We start from the raw sequence: 17071 nt of genomic DNA on the forward strand, positions 1-17071 counted from the left end.
AAACAATTATTTGCACCAAAATCCTCCAAATTGTCCACAGAGGCACAGAGTGAATTTCCACATTTTGCCAATTTAGGTCCAGGAGAAGCCTTTCATGAAACCCAAAACATGGTGAAAATTACTCCATGTTTTCTAGAAGCATTTGGAGGCAAAAACTTTTTTTTTGACAGGTTTCCTAAGCGGCTAGCTTTCCACAACTGCCCACCAAAGAGACCAGATCTCTTTGAGAGTAGCACCCTGATTTTGACAGAAGTCAGATAGCCTCCCCATCCCTCTCTGTTTTACACACAGTGAACACTGCCTTATCATATCAAGTATTTTGTTTTGATGCTTTATAACTTTTTAAGGTCCCCCATAAACTTTGTTGTTGTTGCTGTTGTGTGCCTTCAAGTTGTTTTCAATTTATGGCAAACATAATGCAAACCTATCATGGGGTTTTCTTGGCAAGATTTGTTCAGAGGTGGTGTGCCATTACCTTCCTCTGAAGCTGAAAGAGTATGACTTGCCCAAGGTCACCCGATGGGTTTCCATGGCTGAGATTCAAACCCTGGTCTTCAGGGTCCTAGTCCAACTCTTAAACCACTACATCACACTGGTCACATAACTTTTACTGTACGATATTATTTTTCTGTTATGTGACATTTAACCTTTTCACCCTATGTACCTGTTGGGCAATGGGTACAAATTTATAAAATGAATAAATAAATAAATGGCAAAAATTGGGCTAAACAAACAATGGGCAAGCTCTGGCATACTCAGAGACTCTTGATGCCTTTTTTCCCATTCAGTAAGACCAGTTTTCAACTTGCACTGGCAGGAAGGAAACTGACATATTGTCTGTTCAAATACACTGAAAGTGACTGAGAACTGATTGCCAGATAGGGTTGCCAGGCTTTCCAGTAATCCTTATAGGATGCATGAGACCTGTCTGGTGAGATCTCAGGGCTCCGAAAAGAATGCAAATCTTGTGGGTTCCCAAAAGCTCATGCAAATCTTGTAATGGCAGGCTAACCATCAAGAAATAGAAACATACTCTGCTGCTTGGCATCAACCTGTCCAGACAAAGAGGAAGCTACAATCCCTTTAAACAAACCCTTGGCATTTGGTACATAAGGCCTGATTGGTTTACAGAGAATTAAATAATTCACAGTCTATGCAGCAGGATCAGGTTTGCTGCACACTCTCAAAGAGAATCTGTATGGATTGCCCTGATATGAAATCAGATTTTAAGACCCACAATATGAGATGTATTGTACAAAATGGAACTTCTTGCAACTCTGGCTGCATCTGCACTGCAGAAACAATCCACTTTAACTGCCACAGCTCAATGGTATGGAATTCTAGGAAATGTTTGTGAGACATCTAGCCATTTCTGTCAGAGAGCTCTGGTGCCACAACAAACTACAGTTCCAAGAATTCCACTGCACTGAGCCATAGCAGTTAAAGTGGTGTCAAACTGGATTATTTCTGCAGTGTGGATGAAGTCCCTGCTGTCAAAACTGTTTCTAGAGAGCAAAAACTCTCTCAAATGATGGCCTTTTCTGAAACTTTCAGAATTCTTCTTTCTCCCTTGGCTTTTTGTTTGTTCAAGATGAATTCACCCCATTAAGATTAGCTGAAATGGCTAAGCCTCATTAGTATATTCAACAGCAAATTAAATCCTCTGAATTACACAGCTTCTGCCATAAGGGCCACCTCTAATAAGACACTTACTTCTGGCCAGCTGCTTGACATAAATAGTCATTTCTGCAATAAAGCTCCTGCAATATATACAGAAAAAGAAGCATTGGTGTTTTGATCCTCCTACACAATAAACGTTTTCAGCATAATAAGCCAAGCCCTTTAATTCATTTGTATTTTCCAACAGTAATCTAAAGCCCACACTTAAAAATTGGTTTTACCCTGAAGTTACTATAAAATGAGAAGCTTTTCTCAAAGCATTTATCATCACATTTTGCTTTTAAAATGAAGATATCTTCCAAGGGTAATATGGACTCTATCATCCATGGCTCTTGTGAGGAATGACAAAAAAAAACAACAACCAAGGATGACCCTCAAAGTTCCCAAATAAATATGTATGACTAAAGGATCTACAGAGAAAAAAACTTGTATGAAAATTTTACAGCAATATTCTGCAAAGCAGAACCACATTTTAAGTAATCTAACCCTCAGGGAAATCTATAATACAAATACGCCATGTATGCTTTTGCCTACTTTAGACTTACAACATCTGTTTAAATACAGGTTTCTTTCTTAACAGGAGCCAGAATACACTAAGAGTGACAATACATACCATTCATTCAATAAAGGAATCACTTCTGTGAACAGCGTATCCAAGAATAATATGCCCTAATTTGGGAATAGCCCCAAACACATGAATAATACAATAACAGCTCCAAATACCCTGCTTGGCATAAAATATTTGGTTTCCCACAGCAGTTTACCCAGTAAAGAAGGTTTCAGCGTGCCTACATGACAATCTGCACTACCACAAATATTATTTAGGTCATAATCCTGTGCAGTCCTAACAGAAAGAAGTGCGTAGGAGCAAACTTTTAGTTATTTCTAATGGAAAGTACCTAAATAAATTCCTTGCAAGGAATCATGAATCTGAATTGCTTTGTACAGAATCACTAGATCTTAAAACTTAGGTGCAATCCAAAGTGTCACCTTAAATTTAAAAAGGTAAAATGCCCATTCAATAATTATGCCTTTAATATTTCTGCAATGCTACAAGGAGAACACATTATAACTATAATGAGGCCATGGTGTTGCTTATCCCACTGTAAATAAAAAGAAGTTTGATAATGCTAAAATCTTGTTCTTAGGCTCCTTCCTAAATCACCAGTGAACTGACCTTTAGGCACAGCGGCTTCATGGGTCAAAAGGCCACTGGCTCTCAGGGACACAACAGCCACCCTTTCATTAGTGACACCGATGTCAGTATGTTTCTCAGCCAGGCTTATAGTCAGCACTCAATTCATTCTCCTCCACCTGAGGGGGGAACAGCGACACCAGAAATCAATTTACAATAGATTCCCATGTGATTGCTTAGTACAGCCTAAGCAGCAGCACATGTGTGAATGAGCAAAAATCTCTGGTGTCACTGTTGGCCACCCCTTTTGACACAAAATTTAAACTGCACTGCTGTTTTTGAGTCACCCTCCAGTCACACCATGGACAGAATACCCTGTATGTGCACCAGGAAAAGATGCCCGTGTTTAGAAGTATATAGTTGCAGTATAGTCTTTTGCAAAATAACTTCCAATTGCAAAATGAATGCCCTTAGAGAGGCACAGTACCCCATTCTGACCTAGTAGTGTGTTGTGGAACTAAGTCCACTCTTGTATTTTTCCATAGCCCCCCCCCCCCCCAAAAAAAAATCATTTCTAAAAATTCACTATTACATAAAATGTATTTGTAATACAAATGAATGGATGTAATACAGCTTAACAATTTGACAACTACAACTTAACTACATTCTGACATAATGGCAAGTCAGAATTCTGGCTTATCACTGACTAAGTGTATTTCTGGGTCTGGATGCGAAACAAAGCAAACTATGGATAAATAGAAGGTTTGGTCACTCCTGACTGCAATGGAAGTGAAAGGGCAGCATGCCTCTAAAGGATTCTGGCTTGTACTGTTTGTGAACAGTTAGTGAATAAGCAAAAATCACAAACCACAATGTGATTCTGGCTCATTTAAGTAACAATTTAATCCAAATTCCCTAAATGTGGATGCAGTGGAAAACTTGCAATCCTTTGAATTTATTTACTCAAAACTAAGGGCCCGAACAGACAGGCCAAAATAAAGCTGTTTGGAGGTATGCTGTTTAAATGACACACGCATCTTAAGAAGCCAGAAGCTGCGCCAAAGCTGTGCTCCAGTCCTTAGGACTAGAGCATGGCTTTGGCATGGCTTCCAGTCTCTTAGGACGCATACCTCCAAAATGATCCGAAGCAGCTTTATTTTGGCCTGTCTGTTTGGGCCCGAAGTTCCTCTGTGTTTAGTGGGCCCTATTCCCAATTAGGGGCAGAGCCTTAGTTATGTCTCAAAGGGTTCCAATGAAGGGAAAGTATGCTGTTGAGCAATATCTTATACTCTTTCTACATACTCTAACACTACTAATTTTAAGCAAATAAAGATAAGATTTGTGTAATATTCTAATATTATTGTAATGGCATCTATCAGTTCAATGCCTCCTCAGAAAATTACATCTGAGTTTGCCTTGCAGCAGATGGCTGCAAGTGAACAAGTTATACCAAGAGTGCATTCTTAACATTCTATGTGCTAAGCAAATTTAAATTCTGGAGAAATCTAAACCACTGGATATACTAGAGCAATTTCTTCCTGGAAAATACAAGTAATCCATTTGAGCGTTCCTGAGAGTAACAAGTCTTACACCCTGGAATGCTCTCTGGAGAACAGCAAGCAGGCTGAGAAACATACTGTCACTCATCACTCCTCTATATAGGTTCTATGATTTGTACTTGAAAATAAACTCCATTATGAACAAACACAATTTCCACACCTGTAAGGAGAAAAGCTTTTATAGTTAACATGTTTTAAAACATTCCTAATTAGGGCTGCCAGCTTTATTTGACTAGCCTGTTCATGTGTATGGAAGAGCAATCCACTGCACACAAATCAAGCAGGTGAGGTTTTTCTGGTACAATGAATGATGGGGAAATCATCAGCTGCTGGTGTATTATCAGTCAAGCTGCTGGTAAACACAAAGGAATGCTGCCAGTTTTAAAAAAAAGATGGCACCCCTAACAGATGTTTTCATATTCAAAGAAATATGAAAACACCTAACAGATGTTTTCATATTCAAAGATGTATCTTCAATGGCAGCTGAAAGAAAAAAGAAATGACATGAGGTGCATGTAAATCCAGATATTAAATCCATCTCTGATTATTAAATGGTTCAGCTGAGATATAATGTGCCCAGTCCAAGAAACACTGGGTTGGTGAAGCTGAAAAGTGATCATCTCAAGCCCTCTTCTCTATTCCTTCCTCTTCCCTCCATTCCTCTTGTATCCATGGCAGGAAAGATGTCCTAGACCATTAAGTAAACGTCTCCCTGCAATGTGGAAACAGAATAGTTGTGGTTTGATGGACTGGAAACATATCTGAACATGAACACAAGCCAGTGAGTACACACAGCACAAATAATGTGCAAGGTCTGCAACTCACTTACAGATGGAAATAACCCACCTCTACAAGCAATGGAGATAAAACTACCTTGCTGCTCTGCCAAAACAGACTATAATTTAGTGCTTTCCTGTCTCTGTCTCCTGGCCAATGAAACTTTTATAAATATAGCCCCAAGTGTATCTGCCACAAGAAATAGTCAGTACCTTATTTATCCTTCAGCATTCAAGGATGCTGGTTGGCAGGGACAATTTGGTAAAACACACACAATTTTTTTCAGCAGAGAAAGTCAAAAGTATGCAGACTTTGGTCCGCTCCTGGAATTAATTTGAGGAGAAACTAGAAATTCAAGCTGTCACAGCATAATCCTGTAATTCCCACTGTGACTGCATGTCTGAACTATCATAGTACAGAAGTGGCAAAAATGGAAGATGAAAGCAGAGAGGCAGGTAAGTGGAACAGGGGACAGATGATCACTATCTATCTGTCCATTTTTTTCAAGATCGCTTATTATGTGCTCTCCTGTTTACATCTTTCTTTCTGAAATGATCCCTAAACAAACATGTTTTTGTATCACATAATACTTCTCTGTCTTATATTATTGACCAGGCAGATGTCAGAAATAAACCTCAGACTGTCACAGCTTTGTTGTAAAGTAGGAGCAGGCAAATGTTTGGGAGGCCAGAGAAAACAGGCACTGGGGGAGGGGGGAAATTGGAAATGATGTGACATGACTCTCAGTTTCTCTTCTGGCTAGTTTCAAGGGATGGGGATTTTAGGGGATTATGGAGGGATGAAGCAAACTGCAAAATGTTGGGGGTGGCTTACTCACACTTTGGGTGTTTTCTGGGACATGTATCCAGGGCTTTGGAAAATGCAAAAGGGGGGACTGGGGGCACTTAATTGTGCCATTGATTTTTTAAAAAAGGAAAAGTTGGGGTTTTCCCACCCCAACCTAAAGTTGATTAACAAAAGGCTTTATCAAGCAAATTTCTTCTGGAATTAACCTAGTTCAGACTACATGTGGAAGAATTTACATTTTCAAGCAATATAAAAAATGACCTGCATATTACCCCCCCTCAAAAGCAAGCTAATCAAAGATAAAGATTTAACATAGCCTTAACTGAGAAATTCTTGCATGTAGGGTTTTCAGATGTTTTCTGCAGTCCAAGAATCCAGAAAGAATCTTTATGTGAAGTGGCTTAACATGTAGTTTAGGCTTACAGAATAAGCACCAGTAAAATATATAATAGGGTTATTTTCTTCTTTCTTTCTTTCATTCATTCATTATTTTCAAATGTCTTCTTTAATTTTATAAACTTTGACTGTTGCTTAAAGACTATGAGGCAGAACCTGGCTTCAGCAACCACAGAGATACATATTGCTGAGGTCTTGTTGAAGAAAAGCCAACAGAAGTAATTTTTAAGCTCAAACAAAGGGAACCAAAAAAATAAATAAAAATAAAATAGTCTTCAGATTCAAATGATTCTGATCACTTAGGATGACTACTTCATGCTACCTTCTCTCCTACTACTCTTTTCATTAAATACACTATATTCTCCATTACGAAGTGCTGAACATCACCTTCAGGCAGCCTGGAGGGATTTCAACATATCAGCAACACTAGAGAGAAAAATGTGCAAACCTGTTATGATCAGGACCCACTTGAGTGTACTTATATTCTCCCTGGATCTTCTCTTTTTGGAAAAACTGGTTCAGGCGTGCCTTGGCATTCTCCAAGGTCCAATTCCCATGAAGCCCAGCATTTAAGTCTACTTCTTCTGACTCCAAAGTCTAGTGTTAAGAAACAAATATCTTGCAATTAAAATTTACAAGTGCCATTCTTAATTTTATTACCTTTTGGTGTAAAGTAAAACAATCTTTATGATTACTTGATCATTTTGCCTTCCAACTCAATGAAACAAACTTTTTATTTTAACTATTGTGACTAAATCATTAGATCTATACACTGGGAAGCCTGAACACATAAAAGTATGGGTATTTGTAAAATGCTCAGAATTATTCCACTATACTCTACCTATGGTGCCACAGATTATTTTAGAGGAAGGCAACAATAACTAATATCATATTTGGTGTGTTAATCAGGAAAAACAAAACATCAGGCTTTAAGAATTGCCTATCTGCTTGCCTTCAAAGCACTTCACACACACTCTTCCTAGGAAGCATACATAGGTATCTTCTTTGAACAAAGGAGCAGCTATTTTGATTACAGACCAAATCTAGAAGTAGAATGAGAACAAACTTTTGGCTAACTGGAAATAAGAATTTTTTAAAAACAAAACCTTACTGCTTGGGCCTCCTGCTCCTCTTTCCTGGAATAGTAATCCTTCAGATTAGCACCACGATCCCACTGAGCTCCACCATACCCTGAGCTTCCAGTTCCAGACAGCAGAGCACCATCTAGCAGTGGGGGGAAAGAAACCCAAATGTTTCATAGTTGTTATAAAACATATACGATATATGTGTTACACAAAACTGCCCTACCCTTTCCTCACCTTGATTTATAAAACAGAAACATCACAATAACTCTCCTACCAAGCCACTCAGCAGGGGAATTATGGCAACTCTGAACAAACCGGAGACACGTCCCAAGATGCTCAAAAGACAACTGTTTTATTACTTAAAAAGAAAAGCTTGGCACACTTTGGCCTGCTTACACTGTTAAGGCCTTCTTCAAGGACTATACAAAATCATAAAACAGCATGTAAACACATATCACATTACATAAATTCATAATTGCACTCGTACATTGCCTATGGCCTTTGCATATCCATTTAGAATCAAGTTCACAAACATTTGCTGGACATGTTGAAAAATGTAATTATGGTTTTATGCAATGCAGTTCCTAGAACACATCAAGCCTGAACTTCAACTGGAGGTCAGTTTGACTAGATTAAAGCTGTCATATTTTGGACACATCAAGAGAAGGTATGACTCACTAGAAAAGACAACAATGCTAGGTAAGGTAAAAGGCAGGAGGAACAAAGGAAGATTACACTGCAGGCAGACTGGCTCTTATCAAGTAGGCCAAGGGCCTGAGTCTGCAAGACTTAAATAGGGCTGTTAAGAATAGGTACTCTTGGAGACATCTCATTCAGAGTCACCATAAGCTGAGGTCAATTTAAAGGCAGTTAACACACACACACACATTTTCATAACACACATGCACACACACACACATATCTAGAGGAGGCAGAGCAAAACAAGCATTTAACATGTTAGAAAAAATAGTTGGAAATGGAACGACTCTGAGATTAAAAGTAAAAAAAAAAAAAAGACTATATAAAACCTATGCTACATAACATCACCAGAAACTATATTAATATTTTCAGATAATGTCTATCCGTTATCACAGTAGGACTGAGAAATTAATACTTGACTGCCAAATCCAGTTATTCTAGATCCCCGACGATATATACCATGTACCTAGACAGCAGATGTTTGGGTTCTTACCCATTTCTGTTTGGAGAGCCAGATGAGGAGGAACTGGCCCTCCCAAGGGAGCATTATCTCCCTGTGCTCCTCCTTCTGTTTCACCCACACCTCCACTGGAAGCAACCACAGGTCCTGCCTAAGCAAGAAGAAGCATTCAATGATTTGCAATACTGCATTCCCAATCCCTTCTCCAAACTGTAAGAAATCTCATGTAGTCTAGCTCTATTTATTTATTTATTCATTTAATAGCCTGCATTTCTCCCACTATGGGACTCAAAATAAGTCATGTGTCCTGGACATTCTAGAACTACTTACTCCAAAAGCTGGGATTTCTTCACTCTTGATTTCATTCACTCGAACAAGGTAATTGAGGAAGTCTCTTGCAGCATTGGTCTGTGCATCTTTCTTGTTGGTGGAGTTGCCCATGCCAATATAGTTGAAACCTGTCACTCGAACCTGTATCAGATGGATAAATATGCCAGTAAGTTGTTTTTTGAGGACTTTTTTTTTAAAAAAAGAGGAGTGTCATCACCACACTGTTTTAAATTATTTCCAATTGTCTTAAGAATTCAGAAGCACAAAGCACAGCCTGAGAGTCCTCTTGAAAGTGAGCAAAATTATGTATAAAGTCAAACAACGCTGTGCCTCTGACCTGCCTTTGCTGTTGATATGCTGCTGCTGGCTCCTTTATTCAGCAAGCTACAGGCAAAAACTGAACATACAAATGCTGCAGTGAGCACTAGAGCTGCACTCTCTTCAGATTCTCATCTTGCAACTCCCATATCCAAGAAGATCAGTAAAGACTGCTTCCCACTGTTGTTATTTCCAGTGATTTCAATCATGGATTATATCAGATTAAAAACTTAACCTCTATGTGAAACAATATGGAACAACTTACACAAAATAACAAAACACCAAAAAGAACAGAACATATAATATCCAATGTACAGTGCAACAGTTTAAATAACAGAAAGTAAGTTAAAAGAAGAGCAGTATCAATCTTACTGCAATTTATCCTTAAACAAAACACCTGGGATGAAAAGTTTTGAGCATTGTTCAATTCAGAAATGAGTATGCACTCTGCATGCACCAAGTTTTAAAAATACATGGTCCTTAAACTGCTGTAGAGTTAGTGGCAGGAGAGGCAAGGGCCTCAAGAACAAGTAGGTGGCACATGCTTGTGTTTCACACCTGGGTGAAATGCATGAAATACCATTTATTTGTATTTTTACATATTTTTACTTAATAAAATACTCCATCTTAGGTCTCCTACAGGGACTTCCTAAAGAATGAAGTAGGATGAAATATGAGTTATATAATACTGCCACAATCCATCTAAAGTAGTACATTTTTCTAGCTCCATTAATTTAAATGAGATAATTAAACCTGTACTTAACACACTCTCTTAGAAATCTATGTACACATACCTGAACCTATCATATCCTGCACAAATAAAACACACAATCAAGTTCTTTTATATCCAAAAACAAGCCAAATATTACTGCACTTTCTTCTTTTACATTGGTAGTTCCCAAATGCCTAGAAGTTGTTGGACTTCAACTTGCATTCAGGAAGACACAACGATCAATTCTAGTCTACCAATGTCTGGGGCCGCAAGATTGGGAACCACTATTTTAGGCAATATTTTTTCCCCCAAGAACATTCATGTGAATGTAGTGGAAAAATAATTAACCTGACATAAATCCAATCGCTATGCCCAACTAGACCACACCTATCGAGTTAGTGTTGGCCTACCATTCAGCAAGTGATTCAACAGGTTGACTCGAACTGACAATAAAAATTGATTTAGCCCTTTGAGTTATATTCAGGCAGATTCATCACCCAATCCTCACCTCACACATAAACTTCTGTCGGTTCTTGTTGCCCACAGCTCGGATCTCGTAAACTGGGGTGACTTTCCGTTTGCCGCACCAGGCGTACAGGAAATTCTTCACGTCTCCCATGATAGGCGCTGCCCTGTAAGGAAAATTAAAGACTTAAAATTCTGAGCATTTTTTTTTGTCTAGAAACATGTTTCCCTGCTAGTTATGAAGTTCTCCACACTCTACCCCACCAAACCAACAGAGCAAGAGAAATCCAGGACTTCTCTGCTGCTGTAAACTGGCATCAGGTTATCCCTCTGGCACTCTTTCACACCCACCCAAAGTAGAACATAAGCATTAACATCCTTGCAGGGTCAAGTCTATGTTTGAGAAATTTAACTCCAGTTTTTAAACATTCAAAAGTATGTCCTACCATATAAGGATGGGAATGGCTCTGGGGAAGGGGAGCACTGAGGCGGTATATTAAAGATATTTAGATATAATGTATTAGAATGTAAGAATATATATATGTATATAGAAAAAGGTTATGTATGATATAATTTTAAGAATATTAAATAAAATTTTAAAAAAATATGTCCTACCAATATAAATGCACTCTGCAGTTATTTTCCCCACAGTGTTGGGTGGTATTGTGATTCAGAGAGGTTACTGGCTTCTAATAAACCCACAGTGTAATTGCAGTTTGTTCTACTACAATGGTGGGTGGTAATACAGCTAAGAGAAAGTAACTACTGTACTTTGGAAGGATTACACGATAGAGGACCAGAAAACTGGGGCCCTCCAAATAGTGAGGAACTGTGTCTCCTAAAATCTATAAAAAGGCCAAGTTTTGTGAAGCTAATTGGAATTGAGAGCCCAACTGCTCACTGTTCTAATACATGATAATTACTCTTGTTTAACACAGTACTTAAATAACCTAAAGGTACCAGATCCCATCTAATCTTGGAAGTTAAACAGTGTCAGCCCTGGGTAGTACTTCTGGTAATAATAATAATAATAATAATAATAATGAAATTTATTTTTATCCCACCCCCTGTGCAACGCAATCGGGGCGGCTTACAGCGTTAAAAATATACATTTATTAATATTATTCAGTCAAAATCCCCGGAAAGAAATTAATTAAATTCCCTGGAAATTAGCAACACTAGCCAGAAGAGATCTGTCTTAACAGCTTTTTTAAAAGCTGTTTAAGGTGGTAGTATGAAGGATCTCAACTGGTAGGCTGGTGATGGGAGATCACCAATGAATATCAGATGCTGTAGGCTATGGCCTGTTACAGACTGCCAAAATAAGGCTGCTTTGGGTCTCTTTGGAGGTATGCTATTTAAATGATACATGGGTCCTAAGAGTCCGGAGGTCACGCCAAAGCCACACTCCATTCCTAAGCACTGGAGTGCAGCTTTGGTGCAGCTTCCGGATTCTTAGGGTGCATGCATCATTTAAACAGCATACCTCCAAAGAGACCCGAAGCAGCTTTATTTTGGCAGTCTGTAACAGGCCTATATTTCAGAGGAAGGAATTGGCAAAACCACCTCTGACTGGTATTCCTTGCCTAAGGAACCCTACGAAATTCACGGGGTTGCCATACATTGATAAGACGACTTGAAGGCATGTACAAACACACCTTAAAACCATGGAATGGGGTTCATTGCCAACCATGAGGCCAAGTTCTGATCCTTTCAGTTTGTGGCTACTGTCAGTGCAGAGCCAGCGTGGCAAGAATTTGAGTGTTGGACCGTGGCTGTATCTGCACTGCAGAAATAATCCAAATTGACACCCTTTAACTGCCATGGCTCAGTGTTATGGAATCCTAGGACTTGTAGTTCGTTGCGGCACTGGTGAAAAGGCAGGCCCAACGCCATCGGGCCTATGCTGAAGAAGAAGAAGAGTTACATCCTGTTTGGACTACAGTAATGGGCTCTATGTGGGGCTGCCTTTGAAAAGTGTTCAGAAAATCCAGTTGGTTCAAAGAGCTGCTGCCAGGCTGTTAACGCTCCTGTTGAAAGAGCTTCACTGGCTCCCAGTGTGTTTCCAGGCACAATCCAAGGTGCTGTTTATTACCTATACAGTCCTACATGGCTCAGGCCCATACTATTTGGCAGACCGTATCTCCTGGTATGAACCAGCCCAGACTCTGAGATCCTCTGGAGAAGCCCTTATCTCCGTCCCAATACCACCACAAACACGGTTATGAGAGAGGGCCTTCTTGGTGGCTGCCCCTAGACCAGGGGTCCTCAAACTCCGGCCCTCCAGGGGTTTGGACTCCATCTCCCAGCAGCCTCAGCCAATCACAGCACACATGCAAATTTCCTTCCTACCTCAGGATTCCACAGTCAATCTGAATAGACTTCCAGAGCCCCACAAAGGCTCCTCCTCCCTCTTTGTCCCTCAGCCAATCACCACCCATATGCAAATTTCTTTCCTACCTCAGGATTCCACAGTCAATGTGAATAGACTTCCAGAGCCCCACAAAGGCTCCTCCTCCCTCTTTGTCCCTCAGCCAATCACCACCCATATGCAAATTTCCTTCCTACCTCAGGATTCCACAGTCAATCTGAATAGACTTCCAGAGCCCCATAAAGGCTCCTCCTCCCCCTTTGTCCCTCAGCCAATCACCACCCATATGCAAATTTCCTTCCTACCTCACGATTCCACAGTCAATCTGAATAGACTTCCAGAGCCCCACAAAGGCTCCTCCTCCCTCTTTGTCCCTCAGCCAATCACCACCCATATGCAAATTTCTTTCCTACCTCAGGATTCCAGTCAATGTGAATAGACTTCCAGACCCCACAAAGGCTCCTCCTCCCTCTTTGTCCCTCAGCCAATCACCACCCATATGCAAATTTCCTTCCTACCACAGGATTCCACAGTCAATCTGAATAGACTTCCAGAGCCCCACAAAGGCTCCTCCTCCCTCTTTGTCCCTCAGCCAATCACCACCCATATGCAAATTTCCTTCCTACCTCAGGATTCCACAGTCAATCTGAATAGACTTCCAGAGCCCCACAAAGGCTCCTCCTCCCTCTTTGTCCCTCAGCCAATCACCACCCAGATGCAAATTTCCATCCTACCTCATAATGCCCTCCTTGACAGCTTGGCCAATGATCTGGGATTCTGGGAGCTGAAGTCCAAAACATCTGGAGGGCTGGAGTTTGAGGACCCCTGCCCTAGACTCTGGAAGATCAGAACGCTAAGAGCCCTCCCTGTAGTCCATCTGCCTCGGAGGGAGAGAAGAAGCGCTGGACCTGATCCCCTTCCCCAGCACCATTCCCTTCTCCTTTGGTGTCGTGTCTTTTTAGATTGTAAGCCTTGAGAGCGGGGTATAAACACTATAAATAAATAGACAGGGAAGGCTATCAATGGCACACAAAACTGCAGTCCCCAGATTTCCATCCTCGATTGAGCCATGGCAGTTAAAGTGGTATCCAACTGGATTATTTTCTGCAGTGCGGATGCGGCGTATGACTACATGGAGGCCTGGGTTTGATTCCATGGAAACTCACTTAGGGAGGAAGTCACACTCTCTCAGCCTCAGGGGAAGGCAATGGCAAAGACTCCTCTGAGAAGAAACCTGCCAAGAAAACCTCTGCAGAAATAACAGACGCCTGACATTCCTCCCCTTTCCTTAGCCTCCCCCACCAAGTGCCCTACTGCGCATGCGCGCAGTAGGGCTCTTGGTGGGGGAGGCTAAGGAAAGGGGAGGAACGTCAGGCGTCTGTTGCCTCAATCAATGGATCCTGCGCATGCGCATTAGCCCACGCTGAAGCAGCCATTTAAGCGCATGCGCACTTCCTCCCCGGCTCCTCTCCTTCCTCCCTTCCCCCCTCAAAGGCCAGAGCATCAACATATGCACACATATATCCACATATATATTTAATATCCTAGTAAATGGCACCTGGTCCCGCCGGGGAGAGGCTCTGCTTCCAACACAAGCCGGTTTTGGAGCCTCTCTAGCGGTCCTGCTCCGGCCGCCGACGCCGCTCTCCGTACACAGGAACAAAATGGCGGCGGCAGCGGCGGAGACAGGGTCCGCGCATGCGCAAACCGAGGCAGCCTCAAGGGCCGCCTGGCGTTAAAAGGGGAAGCGCGCCTCCTGTGGAAGGAAGCGGAATTGCAGCGTGTGCGGCGAGAAAGAGAGAGAGGAGCTGCTGCTGCTGCTGCTGCATCTGCACTGCAGAAATAATCTGTTATGACACCGCTTTAACTGCCACATGGCTTTCCTTTTCGTTTTATTGTTTTATTTTTCTATTTAGAATTTTTTATTGCACGGAGCAATAGCAGTTAAACTGGTGTCATAGCAGATTATTTCTGCAGTGCAGCTGCAGCCTTGGGTTGAATCTATTCACCTGCGATGTGGTTACAATGGAACTTGAAGTCCAAATGGAAATCAGTCAGCCAGGAAGGTTTTGCAGACTGCATTTTAATGGTTTGTTCACATTAACCAGAGCCCTTTCGTTGTAATAGATTCAGCATCTTCTGAGGCAGCAAATACTAAAATATTGCACCGAATGAGATTGCCAAGCAGATCCCCTGGAGAGAGTAGTCATTGACATTGAGAAACTGGAGCCATGTGTCCAAAGGAGGGCGACTAAAATGGTGAAAGGTCTGGAAACCATGTAGCCCTATGAGGAAGGACTCAGGGATCTGGGGATGTTTAGCCTGGAGAAGAGAAGGTTAAGAGGTGATATGACAGTCCTGTTTAATTACTTGAAGGGATGTCATATTGAGGAGGGAGCAACCTTGTTTTCTGCTGCTCCAGAGACTAAGACCCAGAGCAATGGATGCAAGCGCCAGGAAAAGAAATTCCACCTCAACATTAGGAGGAACCTCCTGACAGTAAGGGCTGTTTGACAGGGGAACAGACTCCCTCGGAGTGTAGTGGAGACTCCTTCCTTAGAGGACTTTAAACAGAGGCTGGATGGCCATCTGTCAATGGGGATGCTTTGATTGAGAGTTCCTGCATGGCTGAATGGGGTTGGACTGGATGGCCCTCGTGGTCTCTTCCAACTCTATGATTCTAGTCAGCAGCATTATACACACACACACACACACACACACACACAGAGACCATTGTTTTCAATGCAGCAGTAGTAGCATTATATATATATATATACATATACATATACATATACATATATATACACAGAGAGAGAGAGACCATTGTTTTCAATGCAACAGTAGTAGCATTATATATATATATATATATATATACATATACATATACATATACATATATATATATATATATACACAGAGAGAGAGAGAGAGACCATTGTTTTCAATGCAGCAGTAGTAGCATTATATATATATACATATACATATATATATATATATATATACACAGAGAGAGAGAGAGAGAGAGAGACCATTGTTTTCAATGCAGCAGTAGTAGCATTATATATATATATACATATACATACATATATATATATATATATATATATACACACAGAGAGAGAGAGAGAGACCATTGTTTTCAATGCAGCAGTAGTAGCATTATATATATATACACAGAGAGAGAGAGAGACCATTGTTTTCAATGCAGCAGTAGTAGCATTATATATATATACATATACATATACACACACACACACACACACACACACAGAGAGAGAGAGAGAGAGAGGCCATTGTTTTCAATGCAGCAGTAGTAGCAATATATATATATATATATGAAAGTGAGACCATTGTTTTCAATGCAGCAGTAGTAGCATTATATATATATATATATATATATATATATATACATATACATATATATATATACACAGAGAGAGAGAGAGACCATTGTTTTCAATGCAGCAGTAGTAGCAATATATATATATATATATATATATATATATATATATATGAAAGCGAGACCATTGTTTTCAATGCAGCAGTAGTAGTCAGCATTATATATATATAGTATAAAATATATAGCCATACACACAAGCAGACAGTTGTTTTCATTACAGCACCCTTGCCTTGAGATTTCTCCACTTGCCATGAGGCCCAGTGGAAAGGATCCAGCCCTGAGTGTCAGGGCAGGGCCAGACCTGCCAACCAAACTCTGCATTGCTGTACAGGAGGGTCTTGAAGTCTCTTAAAAATAATGTAATTGAGCTAGGAGTTTTTAAAGACCTCAAAACATTGCACTTGCCTGCTGTTGTTCTCTAAATCCTGACTCTGATGCTGGCAGCAGCAGTAGTAGAGACACCTCATGATGATTCCCTTTTAATAGCCACTGCTTTTGTAACCCCAGGTGCATGCAAGAGTCCTAACCCAGATCAGGACCCTTGCACCATCTGTTCTGATCCATACCTAATTTAGTTTTTAAAATCGTTTCTTCAATTGCCAATTATGTGAATGGTGTCTCATCTTACTTAGCCCCTGGGGCACTCAGAACAACAGTAAAAATGAAAGAGATCAATACTACCAGTAACTGAGAAAACCATCTATGGCTGAAAATACTTATCAGAATCCTTTGCAATACACAGATTTACTTAGCAGGAAAATATGGAAAGGGTTCCATTAAAAAAAGAGGCTCCTATGAGGTTGTGAATCCGCTGCACATCTGGAATGGAAAACAAGGTTCCAAGTTACTTTCTGAAACACAGCGCTGTTTAGTAGTT

General features: G+C 40.6%; 1 protein-coding gene across 5 annotated transcripts in view; it reads right to left on the reverse strand.

Moving 5' to 3' along the window:
• DHX9 (DExH-box helicase 9) overlaps positions 1-14455 on the reverse strand; it is a 35905-nt gene extending 21450 nt beyond the window's left edge. The window contains exons 1-7 of one of the 5 annotated variants that reach the window (XM_089515879.1): positions 14353-14455; positions 10467-10590; positions 8929-9069; positions 8632-8749; positions 7466-7578; positions 6803-6951; positions 1714-1760 (exon numbers count right to left, since the gene is read on the reverse strand). In XM_089515879.1, the coding sequence (XP_089372005.1) occupies positions 1714-1760; positions 6803-6951; positions 7466-7578; positions 8632-8749; positions 8929-9069; positions 10467-10577 (679 nt within the window). In that variant the 5' untranslated portion in view covers positions 10578-10590; positions 14353-14455. Of the gene's footprint in view, positions 1-1713; positions 1761-2857; positions 5058-6802; positions 6952-7465; positions 7579-8631; positions 8750-8928; positions 9070-10466; positions 10591-13528; positions 13551-13960; positions 13983-14352 lie in introns of those variants that run through there. The other 4 variants (XM_089515880.1, XM_089515878.1, XM_089515882.1 and 1 more) reach the window with 4 other exon arrangements.
• Between the last annotated feature and the right edge of the window lie 2616 nt (positions 14456-17071).

The sequence above is a fragment of the Sceloporus occidentalis genome, unplaced genomic scaffold (genome assembly GCF_023333645.1).
Source record: "Sceloporus occidentalis isolate IW3139 unplaced genomic scaffold, rSceOcc1.0.p SCAF_3, whole genome shotgun sequence".
NCBI classification, from domain to species: Eukaryota; Metazoa; Chordata; class Lepidosauria; order Squamata; family Phrynosomatidae; genus Sceloporus; species Sceloporus occidentalis.